Below are 19842 nucleotides of genomic sequence, written 5' to 3' on the forward strand. Positions count from 1 at the left end.
CTATAAATTGCACATTGCTCATTTAGACAGAGACGTAACATAAAGATTTTTGCTCCTCATGGATATGAAGGATGTAAGAAATAAAGTCAATTCAATTCAGTTCAATTCACTATCATCTCTGGCAACCCATTCCAGGTACCCACAAATTTAAAAAAATTGTTCGGCACTTTGAATATTTTCCTTTCACCTTGTGTAGGGCAGGAAGTATGAATGGCCTCTTGTACTGTAACTAGTCCATGATTCTGTAAAGGCTCTCCATAAAACTCAAACAGCAACAAAAAGAAGTAGGTGACCCCAATACTGGTCTCATGGCCAGTGCTGGGAACGTTACGTATCACAGGAGAATTGGTAAGAACTGGTATAAGGGGATATGGAGTGTGTCTTGTAAGGGTTTGTGTTCGTACTGTTATAGTTGTTATCAAAATTGCCCCAAACCCAATAGTTCTGAGTTCAGAGACAAGCACAGAGCTACATATTACTATTTAACTATTTATGGTTTTATTACTATTTAATTATGGTGCAACCCTAACGACAACCATTTCCCCCGGGATCAATAAAGTATGACTATAACTAGGCTAATGTAATACACAATACTGAGGAATTATCAGAGATTTTGCTGTACAGATGTGAACTGCTCTTTCAATCCATTACAAACTATTCCATGAGCAGTAGGGAACACTGATGTTCTGATAACCTCACTAACTGATGATTGTACATTGCTGGTTGTGTGCAAGTGACTGCTGTGTTCCTGCTTTCAAATATATTTTATCAGCTATAAAGCACCATAGGACAGTCTGGCCTGTCTAACATTAGTTAAATCTACAAACTTGATTAGAATTCAATTGATACACCAAATATTTCATCCTCACAGTGGCAGAGTTGGAAATTGCATTTTCAGTGATGTTTGCAGCTGAAATATTCCTGCCAGGTGAGGGGCGTGCCATGTGGTGTTTGTGCACAGATCTTTCAACTATCACTGTGAACCTCCTGCCCCAGCTAATTATGAGCAAGTATTGGAGTTTAGCCTGGAAACAGTGGAAGTAATTCATAAGCTCACACAAATAAGCTTCCCATTTTCTGACTTTGGCCTAAGGTGGTTCATTATCATAATTCATAGGGTCTTGTGGTTTTCGTTTGAAACTCCCTTTTACTGGGCTTCTCTGGAAATGCAGCTCGTAACCCCTCGCTAACAGCCACGGGACTCCATGGCGAGAAACCCACTTCGTACTCCTTGGGTATATACGACTTTGGTCCCACCAAATCCATGAGGTTGGATGTCTCGCCCACCCAAACCCCAGTTTGTGAATGCTGTGTCATTTACTGCTCCCGGTAATTGCCAGTTGGCAAGAAATGACAGCACGTACACCGCATACAATTATAAAGTATATTTAAGAATGTTAACTTAAGCAACCAGTTATTAAAGGAAAGAAAGAAAAAACAAAAGGGGGCCATTATACTGAAACAGTTAGAGGTGCAAAGTGGAGCTTAAATCTTCCAGAAGCCATTGTTTTTGATGTACACACTGCACCTTTCGAAAGTCACTTGAAATCCATCTTGAATAAACGGTCTCGTTCACAGTGATGTTGGTCCTTCCTCCTTGAAGGCATTCATCTGCACAAAGTACCTTGTGCAACAGGGATGGCATTCTCAGCCATCTTCCCTCCCATCTGCTCCCAACTCCCACCAACAAGGACCTCGCACTACACCAATGTTCTCTGCTCAGCATTCTCCACAACCTTCTCCCAATTCCACCATCCTGATCGGCTGACACCACATTCCAAAGATGAACAATAAAACCCCTTTTCTCAGCTCAAACCCAAACAGGCTGAAAGCAGAACAAACCGCTCTTACAGAACTGCTAAAATACCTACAGCATAGCAGTAAAATTCTTAACCGGGGTGCTACACCTTTAGTGGTAGTAAATTATTACCCACTCTCTAAAGAAATTGGGAGTAGAGCTGTCAGAGGGGTTGTTTTAGAACATAATAGCACAGCAGAGGTACAATGTTGTGCCGACCTTTTAACCTAAACTAAGATCAGTCTAACCCTTCCCCTCCTACATAGCCCTCTATTTTCCATTAATTCATATGCTTATCTCCCTCTACCACCACCCTGGCTAGGTGTTCCAAATCCATCATTCCCTCTGTGAAAAGAACTTACATTCGCCACTCATTCATACTTTCCTCCAATCACTGTAAAATTATGCCCACTCGTATTAGTAATTTTGCCCTGGGAAGAAGCCTCTAGCTATCCACTCAATCATACGGTACACCTCCATCAAGTCACCTCTCATCATCCTCCGCTCCAAAGAGAAAAGTTCAAAACTGCAGTCCAGGCAGCATCCTAAATCCCATCTGCGCCCTCTCTAAAGCCTCCACATCCTTCCTACTATAATGTCGCAATCAGAACTGAACGTACAACACAGAATAAATGTACAGCCCTTTGGCCCACAATGTTGTGCCGACCATGTAACCTACTCTAGAAACTGCCTAGAATTTCCCTACCACATAGCCCTCTATTTTTCTAAGCTCCATGTACCTGTCTAAGAGGCTGTTAAAAGACCCTATTGTATCTGCTTCCACCACCACCACCACCAGCAGTGCATTCCATGCACCCATCACTGAGAGAAAAACTTACCCCTGACATCCCCTCAGTACCTATTTCCAAGCACCTTAAAAATATGCCCCCTCATGTTTGCCATTTCAGCCCTGGAAAAAAGCCTCTGGCTATCCACATGATCAATGCTCCTCATCACCTTATACACCTCTATCAGGTCACCTCTCATGCTCCATCGCTCCAGGGAGAAAAGGCCAAGTTCACTCAACCTATTCTCATAAGGCACGCCCTCCAATCCAGGCAACATCTTTGTAAATCTCCTCTTCACACTCTCTATAGTATTCATATCCTTTCTGTAGTGAGGTGACCAGAAACACGAGGTCTGACCAAGGTCTTGTATATCTGTAACATTACTTCACGGCTTTTGAAGTCAATCCCACAGTTGGTGAATGACAACACACCATATGCTGCCTTAACAATACAGTCAACCTGCAAGCAGCTTTGAGTTGTCTATGGATATGGACCTCAAGATCTCTCTGATCCTCCACACTGCCAATATATATTGTGTTTTCAAATTTGACCTACCAAAATGAACCACTTCACACTTACCTGGGTCCAATTGCCACTTCTCAGCCCAGTTCTGCATCCTATCGATGTTCCACTGTAACCTCTGACAGCCGTCCACTCTACCCCCAACTTTTGTGTCATCAGCAAACTTACTAACCTACCCTTCTTTTTCCGCATCCAGGTCACTTATAAAAATCACAAAGAGGAAGGGTCCCAGAACAGATCCCTGCAGCCCACCACTGGTCACCAACCTCCATGCAGTATACAAACAATCTACAACCACCCTTTGCCTTCTGTGGGCAAACTAATTCTGGATCCACAAAGCAAGGTCTCCTTGGATCCCATGCCTCTTTACTTTCTGAATGAGCCTTGCATGAGGAACCTTATCAAATGCCTTACTGAAATCTATATACGCTACATCCACTGCTGTACCTTCATCAATGTGTTTTGTTACATCCTTAAAGAATTCAATCAGACTTGTAAGGCAAGATCTGTCCTTGACAAAGCCATGCTGACTATTCCTAATCAGATTATGTCTCTCCAAACTCTCATAATCCCTCTCAGGATCTTCAACAACTTGCCCACCACTAAAGTCAGACTCACTGGTCTATAATTTCCTGGGTTATCTCTACTCCCTTTCTTGAACAAGGGAACATCATCTGCAACCCTTCAGTACTTCTCCCATCCCTATTGATGACACAAAGATCATCGCAAGAGGCTCAGTATTCTCCTCCCTGGCTTCCCACAGTAAGCTGGAGTATATTTCATCCAGTCCCAGTGACTTATCTAACTTAATACTTTTCAAAAGCTCCAGCACATCCTTTTTCTTAATGTCTATATGCTCAAGTGTTTCAGTCCGCTATAAATCATCCCCACAATTGCCAAGATCCTTTACCCTGGTGAATACTGAAGCAAAGTATTCATTAAGTACCTCTGCTGCCTCCTCCGACTCTATGCACATTTCCACAATCACATTTGATTAGTCCTATTCTTAAACGGCTCATCCTCTTGCTCTTCACATACTTGTACAATGCCTTGATGTCTTCCTCAATCCTGCTGACCAAGGCCTTCTCATGGCCCTTTCTGGCTTTCCTAATTCCATAAGCTCCTTCCTAGCAACCTTGTAATTTTCTAGAGCTCTAACAGTACCTAGTTTCTTGAACCTTTTGTAAGCTTTTCTTTAACTAGATTTTCTACACCATGGTTCTTTAACGCTACCATCTTTTTCCTGCCTCAATGGAACACAAATATGCAGAACTCCATGCAAATGTTCCCTGAACATTTGCCACATTTCTGCTGTGGACTTTCCAGAGAACATAGGCTCCCAAGTTCCTGTCTAATAGAATCATATTTCCCCCTACCCCAATTAAATATTTTCCCAAATTGTCTGCTCCTATCCCTCTCCAGCACTATGTACTCAATGTGGTATAACCAGGGTTTTACAGAGCTGCAACATTACCTGACAGCTCTTGTATTCAGTTCCCCAACTAATGAAGACCAACACACCATATGCCTTAATAACCCAAACAATTTGCACAGCAACTTTGAGGGACCTGTGGACATGTACCCCAAGATTGCACTGTTCCTACACACTGCTAAGAATCCTGCAATTAACCATCTCCTGCCTTCAAATTCGACCTTCCAAAGTGAATCACTTCACTTTTCCGGGTTGAACTCTATCTGTCACTTGAGCCCAGCTCTGAATCCTGTTGATGTCTCACTGCAACCTCCACACTATCCACAGTGCCACCAGACTCTGTGTCGTCTGCAAAATCACTAACTCACCCTTCCACTTCTTTAGCCAAGTCATTTATAATTCTGAGTGGATGTGTCGTCTGAGATATGTACCGAGTAGGTAAAAGATTGTGTAAAGGAGAGCATGGTCTTCAGAGAGCTTGAAAGATTAAATTGGAAGCTAAAAGCCAAATTGATCAGGCAAAGTCAATCCTTTATCCAAGAGGTTAACAAACTTCACTTCAATTTTCCTTGGGAATAAAACAATTTTAGACAAATGTGATGACTGTTTAAAAATTAGTATTTAATTTTTTTTTGAAGATCCAAATATTGATACAGTGTGTAAATAAATAGATAAAAGTGCACATAAATACAGTTGTAACCAAGTCTTGAGCATACTAACATCCCCAGGAAACTCAAAATCAGAACGTTCACTGGATGTACCAAAGTTCTAACAGCTTAAAACTTAATTTTCCTGAAAGAATTAGACACAAAATGAGCTAAATTCAGTGAACCTTTGCAGATACTTTTCTAGTGTGTACTGCTTTTCACCTCCAAATAATTTACTTTCAAGGAATCTTGTGGAAAGGACCCAAAAAACCACTGCCCCTGACTCGGTAAGGAGAAAACTGTAGTAAAAAGACTTAGTTACAATAATACTTCTGCACACTCAATGAGGGGAAGCATTTTATTATTTTCTTTCATGAGAACGAGTATTTTAAATAGAAAGAATAAAGAAAAAAATCACTTTTTTTTTCCAGTTGGCCAGGATCACTATACACGGATCTGGAGTCTGAAGGATGGTTGCCTCCTTCGAACTATTCCATCTCCTCACCCTGGTTCCAGTGACTCGATTCCCAGTATAGCCTTTTCTTCACAACTGGGTGGGAGCAGAGGGGTACCTGGACTGATAATGGCTGTCAAACAAGATCTCTATCACTATACATACAACACCGATCTCTAACTAGCTTGAAGGAAGCGTTCCAAGACCACTGTGTAGCTTCTCCTGGGGGGATTTTTAATAATGTGAAATACAGAAAATAGTATAAATAAATTTATAAGTTTGTGTTTTTACCCCTCAGCCAGGAGTGGTTTCATTTTCAAAATAAAAGAAAAATGCATGTCAAGTTTACAACCAGAACTCTCAGTTCATATCTTCTTAATGGAACATTATATTCTACTTAGAATTGTACATGGAACTTACTAAGGAAGAATTTACTCTATTTACTTGGTGAGTTACACAAAGTTTCACATCACTCTCTTATCTGATCATTCATATTAAACATCAAGTTCCTATTTAAGAATTGTAAAAAAAAATTGTTGTTCTTGCTGTATTTTTATGAATCATTTATTAAAAGTTGATATTAGATATGCTGTTGTAAAATTCTTTACGTGCTCAATGAGGTGAGCATTAATCTGTATCTGTATGGTCATGCCCCTTGCTGTGTTAGAAGTAAAACGCTAACCCATGGATATTTAGCCGTGTTACTGAAACAGAAGAAATAACACAGGGTGGGCAAAATGGGGAACTGGTAGATGTACTAAACTAGTATTTCCAAAGACTCTTGATAAGATGCCATATCAAAGGCTATTGTGGAAAATATATGCAAGTCAGCTGTGTGGATGGAAAATTGGCTGACAAACAAGTGAAGACATGGATTTCTGGTGGAACAAGAGACTCGATGTTGATGCTGAAGTGACAACTTCTGTAAATAATAAACTAAGGAATCTATGGTATGTTTATTGAATTTATTGATACCTCAGTGGAGGAAGGTAAACTGTGAAAAGAAAATGAGGTTAGATTAAGTTCTAGCAAATGGCATATAATATGGGAAAGTGCCTACAATGGCAGGAACATGGATGTTGTTACTTAAGTGTAGATTGCAGAGTGCAAGATTCACAAAGATAGCATGCAAGTTCAATAACACTCCAATAATCTGCTGTCAGGCTATTCGGCAATTCAACATTTGGCTCACCCGGTGTTGTTTCCTGCAACCCCTTTAAACCTTCCAAGGTCCTGGTTTTCCAGCGTTTTTCAAACAGACTAGGTTCACTGGAAAATTGTTTAACACTTTGTTTTTTAAAAAAAAAATTAAGTGGACATCCACTGAGAGAGCATCCAGTAATTCAGGAAATCTGCCAATCCAGTGTTGCCAAAGTCCTGGCTGAGCACATGCCAGATTATCAACATTTTATAGTTAGGAAGAACAGAAATTGTTTGCTGCTAGTGAATTGAACACAAAAATAGAGAGATCATGCTTCAAGTTACATACGACATTGATGAAATCACATCTAGACTACTGCAGGTTTCTGAAATTAAGGATGGTAAATAGAACATAGAAAACCTACAGCACAATACAGGCCCTTTGGCCCACAAATTTGTGCCGAACATGTCCTTACCTTAGAACTACCTCGGCTTACCCACAGCCCTCTATTTTTCTAAGCTCCATGTACCATTAAATGCATTAATTGTTCTGAGATGGTTCACTAGGCTGATACTTAGAAGGATAGGTTGCCTTAAGGAAAGGCTGTGCTTGTATCTCTTGGAATGCTGAAGAGTGAGAGGCATGATTGAAATACATCCTGAGGGGTCATGACTGTATGAATACAGAGTTTCTCATGGTAGGATTTAGAACTAGGGCTCACCCATTTAAAACAAATGAGGCAATTGTTTTTTTTAAGTGCTTTTTAAATGGCTTTTCCTAAAGGTGATGGAAGCAGAGCTTTAAAATACTTTTAAGGAAAAGGTAGGTACACACTTCAAGCAAAAGCTCAGTGGCTTATCAAGGTATGTGGGAATATATCGGAGCAGCTGGGACTTGTTCACTTACATGTGTCTGTAAAGTGGCTGCAGCAGAGAGATACAGACAGGAAGACACATTACTGTTCCCCCCGCATTACACCTGCAACCAGCTCCTTAATGTTGTATTTGGTGTGGGAGAGGAGCATGGACTTGCATGGTCTGCACTAGGAGATTCTGTCAAGTGAAGAGGTTATTTTCAGTTGTTTGGAATGGATTTTGATAGTTATTTAATTAACTCTTTCATGGCATATGTGAATGATAACAAACCTGATTCTGATTCTTTGACTGTCTCAGACCAAAGCAGACAATTCTAGTTGATACCTTTGAACTCAGGATTGGCACCCCAACAGAGTTTGTTTTTTATTTGTGGGCGTAGTTCATTGTAGCTACTAGAAGTGATGTTCCTTCTGAAGCACTAGGCTCTCCACACACTCTTCCCAGTAGTTTTCACTCAGTCCTGCTGGGCAAACCAACAAACTTTTAGATAAAAAGAGAAGTTGCAGATGTTGGAAATCTTCAACAGGTCAAGCAGCATCTATGGAAGGAGAGGTTGTTCACAGTTCGGGTCTGAAATGCATTGTTTAATTGCTTCTCCTACCATTGACTCAGTGCTTCCGGCAATTTATTTGTTTTCATTTAAACAGAGATGAGGAGTGATCAAGTTAAGAGTTTTCAGCCTCACACGGATTCTTCAGTAATGGTTTCCACATTACAAGTTGTTCCCATCAGCATCCTTTTCTGAACATTCCCTCAGAAACCTCTATGGAGGAGGGACTGATGAAACAGCAATTATCCCACTTCTTGCTTTCTCCACACACTACAAATTATTCACTCCTTGCTAATTTATTGCAGGTCATAATGCATAAATTGTCCATCACATCAATTTGCTTCAAAACCTTCACAGCCACACTACTTAGCTGGTAGCAGAATCGGGATGACAGTCAAGGGTGACTTCCAACTTTTCTACTTCAAATTTCTAAAGGATCCTGTGTTTTTCCAAGTACCTTCTCCACATCTGCCACTTTCAAATATGTATAAATTCCCTTTTCACTCCTCCATTTTTTAAGTATGCCACTTCACACTTTGTGAAATTGTCTTTACCTACCATTCCACCAGTTACCTCGATATTCAGTCTTCTAATGGAGAAAAGGATTTGACCAATTTTCTATTGTTGCCTGATTGTTCTCCAGAAGCCTTGCAAGGTAAACATTTTCAATAAGCAAGATTAGGAACTGTATTAACAACTAAATTCCACTTTAAATGTGTATGTAATAAATAGTTCAGGTTAAAATTCACTATTTGAATGTTCTTTCTAACTGCTGCTCAAAGATCGCCTGCCTTTTGGTAACAGTTTATGCACACTCGCACAGGATGATCCCATCCACGGGAGGAGACTGAGCGCCTGTTCTGGGAGCACTCGTTGCAGAATCCTTGTCCACAGGCTCGGCAGTGATGCTTGGACATTTTTGGGGTAAACTCTTTCCGACAATGGAAGCAGTCAGTGATCTCGTGGTCAGGCACCCAATAAGAAGGTCTGGCAGCATCTTTCACTAGTCCTAATAAACACACCACGGATTTGTTAAATAAAATTAAAATTTCAACATCCAACATTCTAAGTCATTTAACCCAATCACCCAATAGGCATAGAACTCTCAGAAATTGCATTTCCACCAATTTCTTGCTCTGCAGTTTAGAGACAAGAATAATAGTCAACAAAATCTATTAACTACCAGCAAATGAACCTGGGGCTTGCCTGTCCTGATCAAAAACTAGCCCAGCAAAGTGAGAGAGGGAGGATTTAAAAGGAACTGAAAGGGCAAGTTTTCCCACGCAAATGGTGCTGGGTATGTACAATGAGCTGCCAGAGCAGGCTGTGGAAGTACAATTACTACATTAAAAAAGATAGCAGGCTCTGGAAGTATAATTACTACACTTAAAAAGATAGCAGGCTGTGATGCACCAATCATGACATTAAAAGGATATTTGGTCAGGTACAAGGATATGAATAGATTAAGAGAATATTAGACCAAATGAAGTCAAAAGAGATTATTTGCTCAGATGGACAACTTGGTTGGTCAGGACGAGTTGGGCTAAAGGACTCATTTTCATGTAGCATAATTGACTAGACACATTAGCCATAAACCAATGCATTTGCTACCCCTCATTAGCAAAGGACAGATCCACCACATCACTGGTCCAAAGCCTGGAACAACAGGTGGGCTCCAATATTTGCACGAATGACTATCACATTAAATTGCCTGATATTTACCAGTGCCCCACAATAATCCAATTCATAACCAAAGATATTTGAAACTCTTTGGTTGATAGGGACTTTCCCAAGCCACCATTGGGAAAGTGTGCATGAGGAGTCTCATTATTGTTTTAAATTTACTTATTTGAAATGAACAAGCACAACTCTATCACTGGTCCTCCTGCCTCCCACAAATTCTTTGCTTCTCGAAGATGTAGTTGCCAATGTGATATCACATCTCATCTCACCTGCAGCTGGCAGCCACGGACAATTTGTTTTATTTGCCCAAATGTACTGTGTTACTCAGATTGTGAACAACTATTCATTTAGTTATCCATAAAAATATAGGGATTATGAAATAAAAAGATAGCTCAAGTTATCAGTCATTTGGTGCCCAAATACAGTATGGCTATCCAATGTAAATGCATTTGTATACAAGTGACTACAATCCTAAAATAGAGACAAGTATTTCGAAGGAGAAAATGAGACTGATGGAAGACCAACTCTGTAATTTAAAATTCAACATTTCAACATGCACTGCAATTCAGAAGCACATGGCAAAGTATGCCGATTTGTTGGAATGGCTGAATTTTGCTTGTATGGTAGGAAGCACTACAAAGAACGCCTGGATGTAAACCCCAAGAACTTACATGCTGGAAAGGAGGGAATGAGGATGCACAAGAAAGCAGAATCACTAGAATAGACAGTTCACGAGGGCATAAAGAGAAGGTAGCTGTAGAACATCGAGATAGGGACAGATACAATCCTGAAGGAAGTTTACAGGAGGGGCCATCTCCCAGTGGTCACATATTTTAATTCCACATCCCATTCCCATTCTGATATGTCTATCCACGGCCTCCTCTATTGTAAAGATGAAGCCACACTCAGGTTGGAGGAACAACACCTTATATTCCATCTGCGTAGCCTCCAACCTGACGGCATGAACATTGACTTATCTAACTTCCGCTAATGCCCCACCTCCCCCTCGTACCCCATCTCATATACACATTCTCTCTCTCTCCTTTTTCTTCCTCTGTCCCTCTCACTATACCCCTTGCCCATCCTCTGGGTTTTTCTCCCCCCCTCCCCCTTTTCCTTCTCCCTAGGCCTCCTGTCCCATGATCCTCTCATATTCCTTTTGCCAATCACCTGTCCAGCTCTTGGCTCCATCCCTCCCCCTCCTGTCTTCTCCTATCATTTTGGATCTCCCCCTCCCCCTCCCATTTTCAAATCTCTTACTAGCTCTTCCTTCAGTTAGTCCTGAAACATCACTGTACCTCTTCCTAGTGATGCTACCTGGCCTGCTGAGTTCACCAGCAACTCTGATGGAAGCTGAGTGTTAGTTTTTTTGAGGGGGTTACCAAGAAGGTTGAAGAAGGAAAAGCAGTGAACGTTGTTTACATGGACTTTAGCAAAGCCTTTGACAACTCCCACATAGTAAGCTGGTCTAGGAGGTTACGTCACTGGGCATTCACGATAAAGTAGTAAATTGGATTCAGCACTGGCATATGGGATAAACAGAATGATGGTAAATGGTTGTCTCTCTGACTGGAAGCCTGTGACTAGCGCTGTGCTGCAAGGATCAGTGATGGATCCTTTGTTGTTTGTCATCCATAGTAATGATTTAGATGATAATGTGGTAAATTGGACCTGCAGATTTGTGGATGACACCAAGGTAGGGGGCTTAGTGGACACCGAGGAAGGCTATCAAAGCTTGCAATGGGTTTTGGACCAGCTGGAGAAATAGGCCAAAAAATCACACAATGCAGACAAGCAGAAGTGGTGGATACAGGTTAAAGAGAAGTTTAATAGGTATATGGATGAGAGGGGAATGGAGGACTATTCACTGAAAATAGATGGGACTAAGTAGAGAGGCACATCAGCACAGACTAGACGGTTGCCTGTTTCTCTGCTGTAGTATTCTATGAATCCGAGAATTTTAAACTTTAAGCTTTCTAAAGCCTGGGTCCACATGAGAGAGGGGCAGATGGGATAGGGTTATAGGCAAGGTTTAGGATGAACTGAACTTCAGGTGACGGAATGGCTACCAGCACAATGAAATGCAACAACGAGATGGTGATAATTGTACCCAAGGCAGCAGGTCTATATCTAATAAAGCTCTAGATATTCTATTTATTCTTGTTTCAAAATGTCACTATCACATGCAGTGAACATTGACTGTTGGAGGAAAACAGTACTGGAGATACTTAGCAGGTCAGACAGGATCTGTGGAGAGAGAAACACACTCAACGTTACGGGCTGATGAACTTGAAACCTGACCTGTTGACTCTTTCTCTCTCACCGATGTTGTCTGACCAGCTGAGCAGTCCCAACATCCTGTCTTCATCCAACATCTGCAGTTGCCTATTTCTCAGCCTGTATATGTGTTGGAAGTGCTCAGAACAAGCTGTATAACAGCTCAACTGATGTGCTTAAGTAGGGTAATAACCACCTCAACTAGTAAAATGCAGATGAATGAGCCAACGATGCCAATTTCCACAGGATTGGCTATCAATTTCAGGGGCACGTTCTACATTAATAAATACCCCCTTTAGAAGTTTCCATCCAGACAAGTGAGATTTTTAAAACTGCAGAATTGAAAATCTACTTTCGAGGACTTCCGGGTCACGAATAGAATGGCAGCGTAGGAAAAGGTCTCTTGACAAAGAAGGACGTAAGCTGCCCCAAAATCGAAATTAGACAAATATTTAGTACTATCGTGGCTATCCCTCGAGGTCGACGATGGTGGTCTTCATTCTGTTGATCTACTTATGGGCTCTCAAGTGGCTTATGAGTCCAATCTTGGCTTTGAAAGTTCTTCCGCATCCAGGACAGGTAGTTCCAGATGGCAGATCAGGTTTTGGTTGTTGCTGCCTCTCTTTCCATTTTCTTCTCTTTTCTTCTAATTCTGTACATCTGTTGGCTTCGAAAGTTGCTGTTCCTTCTCGGATGATGGCTTGCCAGAGTCTCCTGTCCTTGGCATTGGTTTCCCAATTGTTGATGTCGATGTTACATTTCTTCATGTTGCCTTTTAAGACGTCTTTGAATCATTTTTTTAGTATTGTATAACTATATCAATAAAAGGGACAAGGGTGGAGTCCAAGTACAAGAATAAAAAGTCCACTCAAAAGGCTGATAAATATAAAAAGATGCAGCAAGACGAGGGGCCTAGCTCCCCTGCGGCTAGCCAGGATGGAGATAATGTGGAAGAATCGATGAATCTAACTTTGATTCTCAGAGAGATTCGCGAGTTCCAACAAGATATCAACAAACAGCTGGAAGATATTAAAGCAGAAATAATAAAAACTAACCTGAGGTTAGACGAAGCCGAAGCGAGGATTGTAGGAATTGAGGAGAGGCTGCAAAACGCAGAGGAAGTGATAGCAGAAATGCTAAAGCTACAAGAGCAGCTCCAGTTGAAACTAATAGACCAAGAAGGCCGCTCAAGAAGGGAAAATCTGAGGATCTACGGAGTTCCCGAAGGAACTGAAGGTAAACCCGGATTGATGATTCCCTTCGTGGAGAAGCTGCTTAGAGAGAACCTTGATATACCGGATGCTAAAGACCTACAGATAGAAAGGGCCCACCACGCGTTGGCACCGCTACCCCCAGCAGATGCCCAGCCCAGATCGATTTTAGTCAGATTTCTCAGTTACAGAACGAAGGAAGAGGGGCTTAAACGGTCATGGCAAAAGAAAGGCTTTATGTGGAACAACTGTAAAATCAGTTTAGACCACAATTAAGCACCAGGGATCCTTGCCAGACGGAAGGAATATGCGGAAACACGGAGGGTCCTGAAGGAAATCAACATCAGATTTCAGACTCTGTATCCAGCTTGGCTGAAAGTTTTTTACGACGAAGGGACAAAAACTTACGCTACAGTGGAGGAGGCAACGTTGGACCTGGAGGACCGGGGACTACCTATTAAAGTTATCACCCAACCGGAGTCGCTACTGGACAGGATTCAGCAGTGGACATGGCAGCCAGTGCGGCGAGGAAGCTCCACTCGAACCAGAGTGTCAAACTACAAGGAAAAGCTGCAAGTATTCAGACGCAAATGTACAGAGAGTGTAGAATAATTGAGAAATGTCTAAAAAGAGTAAATCGGACTCAAAGGTAAAATGAAAGCTGGTAACTGAAAATAAACTAGATGGAATAACTTGAATGACAGCAATATGGTCGAGACAGATAGGAGAGAATTCTCTATGATTATTCACACTGCTGAGGGCCCTCTAACACAGGGTGAAGATAGAGGTTATCCCTCTGAACTGAGACAGGTTGGTGCTCAGGCCTCACTGTTGGAAGTTGGGGAAAATTTTCAAATGTTATACGTTCAAAAACGTCTAGGGTATGGTTATGTTTTGGTTTACTGTTGAGGAGGGATTGCTTACTGTTGGTTTAGAAAAGGAGAGTTTTTTTTCTATTGGAGAAAAATGCAAATTGAACTGGTAAAAATAATTTCCTATAATGTTAATGGGGTTTTGAATCCAATTAAGAGAAATAAGATTATGTCTAAATTGAAAAAAGAGAGGGCACAAATAGCTTTCCTTCAGGAAACACACATGAGCCAATCTGAACATGGAAAATTAAAAAGAATGGGCTTTAAGCATGTATTTTATTCATCATATAAATTGGGCCACAAAAGAGGAATAGCTACTTTAATATCAAGTGCTCTTAATTATGAACATATTTCAGAGACTAAAGACAAAGATGGACGATTTGTAAAAATTACAGGAAGAATAGAAGGTACAGAAATAACATTGCTGAGTGTTCATGCTCCACCAGGTTGTGAATGGTCATTCTATAGACACATTTTTGACCTAACGGTCAGCTCTCAAGGGGTAGTAATCTGTGGAGGGGATTTTAATATTAGGTTAAATCCTGCATTACATTCTTCAAGAACAGTTACTCAGAATAAACCTGACTAGGAAAGTGAATTTATTGATGGAGGAGTTGGGAATTATAGATGTGTGGAGGGAATTACACCCCATTAGTAAAGATTATATACATTACTCTTTCCCTCATTCAGCCTATTCAAGGATAGACTATTTCTTTATATTTAATACAGATAGACTCAGGATAAAAGACTGTAATATTGCAACAATTGATCTGTCAGATCATAGCCCAGTCTCTATGTCTCTAATTCTGGAAAGGAAAATGAGGAAAACACTATGGAGGTTAAACTCACATATACTCAATAACCCGAAAGTAATGGAGAGATTAAGGGGAGAAATCAAAGAATACCTAGACCTTAACAACAGGAATTCTGCAGATGCTGGAAATTCAAGCAACACACATCAAAGTTGCTGGTGAACGCAGCAGGCCAGGCAGCATCTGTAGGAAGAGGTGCAGTCGATGTTTCGGGCCGAGACCCTTCGTCAGAATTTGACGAAGGGTCTCAGCCCGAAACGTCGACTGCACCTCTTCCTACAGATGCTGCCTGGCCTGCTGCGTTCACCAATACCTAGACCTTAATGACAGGGGAGAAACATCACCAGTGATCTTATGGGATACATTGAAAGCTGTACTGAGAGGGAAAATTATTTCCATTACTACTCACATGAAAAAATTCAATGCACAAAAATTAGCAGACCTTCAAGGAAAATTAAAACAACTTCAAGTTGTAGATAGCAACAAAATTAGTTCTAATTTAAAACAGGAAATTAAGGAAGTGCAAAGTGAAATTGATGATATATACACATTGGAAACTCAAAGAATCTTTCTTTACCTGAGACAAAAGAATTATGAAGTAGGAGGAAAATCAGCTAGATTATTAGCATATAAGTTACGAAAACAACAAGCAGACAATACAATTCATAAAATAAAGAATCCAAAAACAAAGCTTGTGGAGCAAGCAATAGGGAAAATGCAAGAGAGTTTTGAAACATATTATCTAAAGCTGTACTCTCAACCCCGGGCCTCCAATGAGCCCTATATAGACACTTTCCTGAATTCTTTAGATCTACCCAAGCTCACAGATTTACAAAATGAATGCCTATTAGAACCAGTAACTGCCAAAGAACTGAATGCGGCCATCTCTAGATTAAAGGCCGGAAAGTCTCCAGGTTCTGATGGGTTTACCTCAGAGTGGTACAAATCGATGAAGTCACAGTTAGCCCCATTATTACTTAACACCTTTAATTGGATCTTACAGACAGGAGTAATTCCACCTTCCTGAAGAGAGGCGATTATCTCAGTTATTCCTAAAGAGGGTAAAGATAAACTAGAATGTGGCAATTACCGGCCAATCAGTGTTCTTAATTTGGACTACAAATTATTTACATCTATATTAGCTTATAGACTGGAAAAGCTTCTACCTGGCCTCATCCACTTAGACCAGACTGGATTCATTCAGCAAAGACAAACTCAGGACAACATAAGGAGAACTTTACACATACTAGAACAGGTTATTAAGAACGGGACAGAGACAATGGTAGTGGGATAAGACGCTGAGAAATCTTTTGATTCAGTTAGTTGGGTGTTTCTATATAGAGTGTTAGGAAGATTCGGCTTTCAAGAAAAGTTTATTAAAGTAATCCAGACTTTATATGACAGCCCTACAGCTCAAATTAAGATAAATGGGGACCTCTCTGACTCTTATTTTAGAGAGAGGAACCAGACAGGGATGCCCAATTTCTCCTCTCCTTTTTGCACAATATATTAAACCTCTTGCCCAACTAATAAGACAGAGCAAAATTGTAAAAGGTATCAAGGTGGCAGGGATTGAACAGAAGGTGGTGCTATTCACAGATGACATTTTAGTCTATTTGAGTGAACCAGAAAAATCATTTATAGGATTGTTTATACTGTTGGATGAGTTAGGGAAAATATCAGGTTATAAAATTAATGTAAAGAAAATGCAGGTTTTGTCCTTAAATTATACAGCACCCAAAAAACTGCAGGATACATATGATCCTAAGTGAGAAGCTAAATCATTAAAGTATTTAGGAATAACCCTGCCAAAAGATCTTTCAACATCGTCACAGGTAAATTATGGGCCATTAATTTCAGAGATAAAAGCAGATATACATAGGTGGAATCTTATCCCCTTTTTAAGTCTAAATTCAAGGGTAAATACCATAAAAATGAATATTCTCCCTCGGTTACTTTTCCGGACTTAAACTGTGGAAGTGAACGATAATCAATTTAGGGAATGGGACAAATGGATTTCCCACTTTATCTGGAAAGGAAAGAAACCTAGAATCCAATTTAACACTTTACAGTTAGGAAAGGAAGGAGGAGGTATGGCACTTCCTTGTTTGAGAAATTATTTTTATGTTTCACAGATAACTGCTCTGTTATATCGGTGCAATAGGGAATATAAGGCTAGATAGAAGGAAATAGAATTTGGATTGATTGACAGTGTTCCCTCTACAGGCCTCAATAGCGGACAAAGGATTGATGGCCCAATTGGAAAAAATTAAAAACAGCTGGATAAATCTCACATTAAAAGTATGGCAGAAGGTGGCTAATTCATGTGGAATCAATAGCATGTAAAAACTTTTCAGATGGTGCGCTTACGACACCAAATTCCTTCCCAACAGAGGAGATAAAAGATCTGAACTGTGAATAAAGAAAGGTCTTACAACCTATCTCCCATTTATACATAAAAGAGTATCACGAAGTTTTCAATCCCTGCAGGACAAACATGGCCTAGAACACAATGACTTTTTTTTTAGGTACTTTCAAGTACGACATTATGTTAACCAGAGTTGTAGATATACAGACTTATCAACAGTAGAATTAGAATTTTTCAAGATTCTGAAATCGGCTTACAGTTCAATACCAAGTAAATCAATTTCTCGATTATATAATGCCCTCTCTCATGCCAAAAATGAAAACACATTGTATATTAAAGAGAAGTGGGAGAAAGGAGCGGGGTTGGTACTTTCAGAGGAGGCTTGGGGGAAAATATGCAGCTTTCAGTGGTCTTCGACTAACTCTTTGACTTGGAGAGAACATTGTTGGGAAAATATTATAAGATACTTCAAGACCCCATACCAGGAAAGACATAAAGACGTGGCGTGTTGGAGAAGGTATGGCTCCAAGGAGGCAAATCATTTCCATATTTTTTGGGATTGCCCCAAATTAAGTTTATATTGGGAAGGTATTCATAGAACATTAGTTAATGTACTTAAGACTCAGATAGCTCTGAACTTTGAGACGCTCTACTTGGGGCATGTATTGTTTTTGGAACAGAAGATAGATATAAAGCTGCTGCAGGCCCTTTTAGTGGCAAGTAAGAAATCAATCACCAGAAAGTGGTTAAATCTAACATCACCTACATTAGAAGATTGGCATGAAATCATTTTGGAAATATTTAAAATGGAAAAGATGACCTACTCTGAGAATTCAAAAGGAAAAATTTTATCAAGTTTGGAATAAATGGATTGAATTTATAACCCCAGAGCGAGCAGACTTTAGATGACTCTCCTAATGGTTTATACTGTTTGTCTCACCAACATAGTAATAGTGTTACCGTAAGCACCCTTGGCTCGAATGTTTACTGTTCTTTTTTTTGGGAAAATGTGGAATTAACACAAGTAAAGATCTGGGGAAATTTTGGACCAGAAGGAAATGAACCAGAAGAGATACATGGAAATTAGTATTCAACCACTATTATTAGTATTTTTATAACAACTATTATCATTATTTAATTTAAAAGAGTGGAATTACAATTGCACATAAACATCTATTTGAGTGCCTAATTATCTTCTATATTATCTCAATGTGCACCTGTGAATATACAAACAAATATAGATTTACTCACATAAAAAATGGAAAAGGTTATATAAGTAAAAAAAAGTTTGTGTATTACTTGTGAAAACGTTATCCAAATAAAAATAAAATTTAAGAAGAAGAAAATTGACTTTCTGATTCCACAATGAGACAACGAGCTATTTGTCCATTAAAAAAAAACTCTTACCTAATGGAAAATCTATTGCTGTAGCTACAGCTCCAAAGGTGTTCTGCACAGCTTCCCCGACTTTCCGTGCTATTATTGTACCACGTTCATCATCTTCATTTGCAGCTTCTTCAAAATAATATCAAGCAGGTTAACCATGTGATAGCAACAGACTGTTTCAACTATGTTATGCAATGTAAGTATTAGTACAAGGTAAGGACTGAGCTGTAGTAACCAAACAGTGAAGATTTAAGTTGTGGATTTATAATAAGGTCAGAGTTTTGGGATGGTGTTCGAATCAATGAAGTACTTTAGCCATTGGTGACAGGATGACAGGGTGAATACAAATTTGAGATTAGATTCCCCAGTGCAATATCCAGATTGAACATATACCGTTACATGGTTTAATGTATACAGCATACAACCTGAATTTCTTAGTCTTCACAGACATCCACGAAAAAGAACCCCAAAAGAATGAACAGAAAAATATTAGAACCCCAAAGCCCCACTCTCCCCCCTCCCTAAGGAGCAGCAAAACATCTCCCCCACCCATTTCAGCAAAATGCATCAGCACCCACCACCCACCAAGCAACAGCAAAGCACCCAAAGAGAGACCATGATCTGCAGTCAACAAAAACTATTGTTAACCCGGCAGTTTGACACGCCACAGGCTCTCTCTCTCTCTCACTAACAAGGGACAGAGAGATGTCACACACTCCACAGTGAACGGGGAGACCAACAAACAGGCACTAATACGATGTTACTGTCTGCCACCTCACTTTTTATTTGAAATTCTCTGACTCAAGAATCGGCAGCAAACTCTCCCCACCATCGAAAGAGAGAGAGCGCGGTCGTTCCAACTACAGAGACATAGTCCTTCTGATATTCCTTCACCTGCAACGGCCCAGCACATATACACTTCAAGGCTTAAAAATATACAAAATATAGTTGCAACCTCTTAAATGTTTTCTGGGATCAGTGATTGCCTCAGGAGGAGAAATTAAATTGGCCATGTCCACATTTATG

At 40.2% G+C, this 19842-nt stretch overlaps 2 protein-coding genes across 5 annotated transcripts in view; one reads left to right on the plus strand and one right to left on the minus strand.

The window, feature by feature from the left end:
- The window catches only part of wdr21 (WD repeat domain 21), a 61632-nt gene extending 55452 nt beyond the window's left edge, over positions 1–6180 (plus strand). The window contains exon 14 of one of the 3 annotated variants that reach the window (XM_072264374.1): positions 5619–6180. In XM_072264374.1, coding sequence (XP_072120475.1) covers positions 5619–5821 — 203 coding nt within the window. In that variant the 3' untranslated portion in view covers positions 5822–6180. The remainder of the gene's footprint in view (positions 1–5618) is intronic. The other 2 variants (XM_072264382.1, XM_072264369.1) reach the window with 2 other exon arrangements.
- zfyve1 (zinc finger, FYVE domain containing 1) overlaps positions 5140–19842 on the minus strand; it is a 76025-nt gene continuing 61322 nt past the window's right edge. For both annotated transcript variants that reach the window (XM_072264357.1, XM_072264350.1), the window contains exons 10-11: positions 18838–18945; positions 5140–9216 (exon numbers count right to left, since the gene is read on the minus strand). In XM_072264357.1, coding sequence (XP_072120458.1) covers positions 8984–9216; positions 18838–18945 — 341 coding nt within the window. In that variant the 3' untranslated portion in view covers positions 5140–8983. The remainder of the gene's footprint in view (positions 9217–18837; positions 18946–19842) is intronic.

The sequence above is a fragment of the Mobula birostris genome, chromosome 1 (assembly GCF_030028105.1).
Source record: "Mobula birostris isolate sMobBir1 chromosome 1, sMobBir1.hap1, whole genome shotgun sequence".
Lineage (NCBI taxonomy): Eukaryota > Metazoa > Chordata > Chondrichthyes > Myliobatiformes > Myliobatidae > Mobula > Mobula birostris.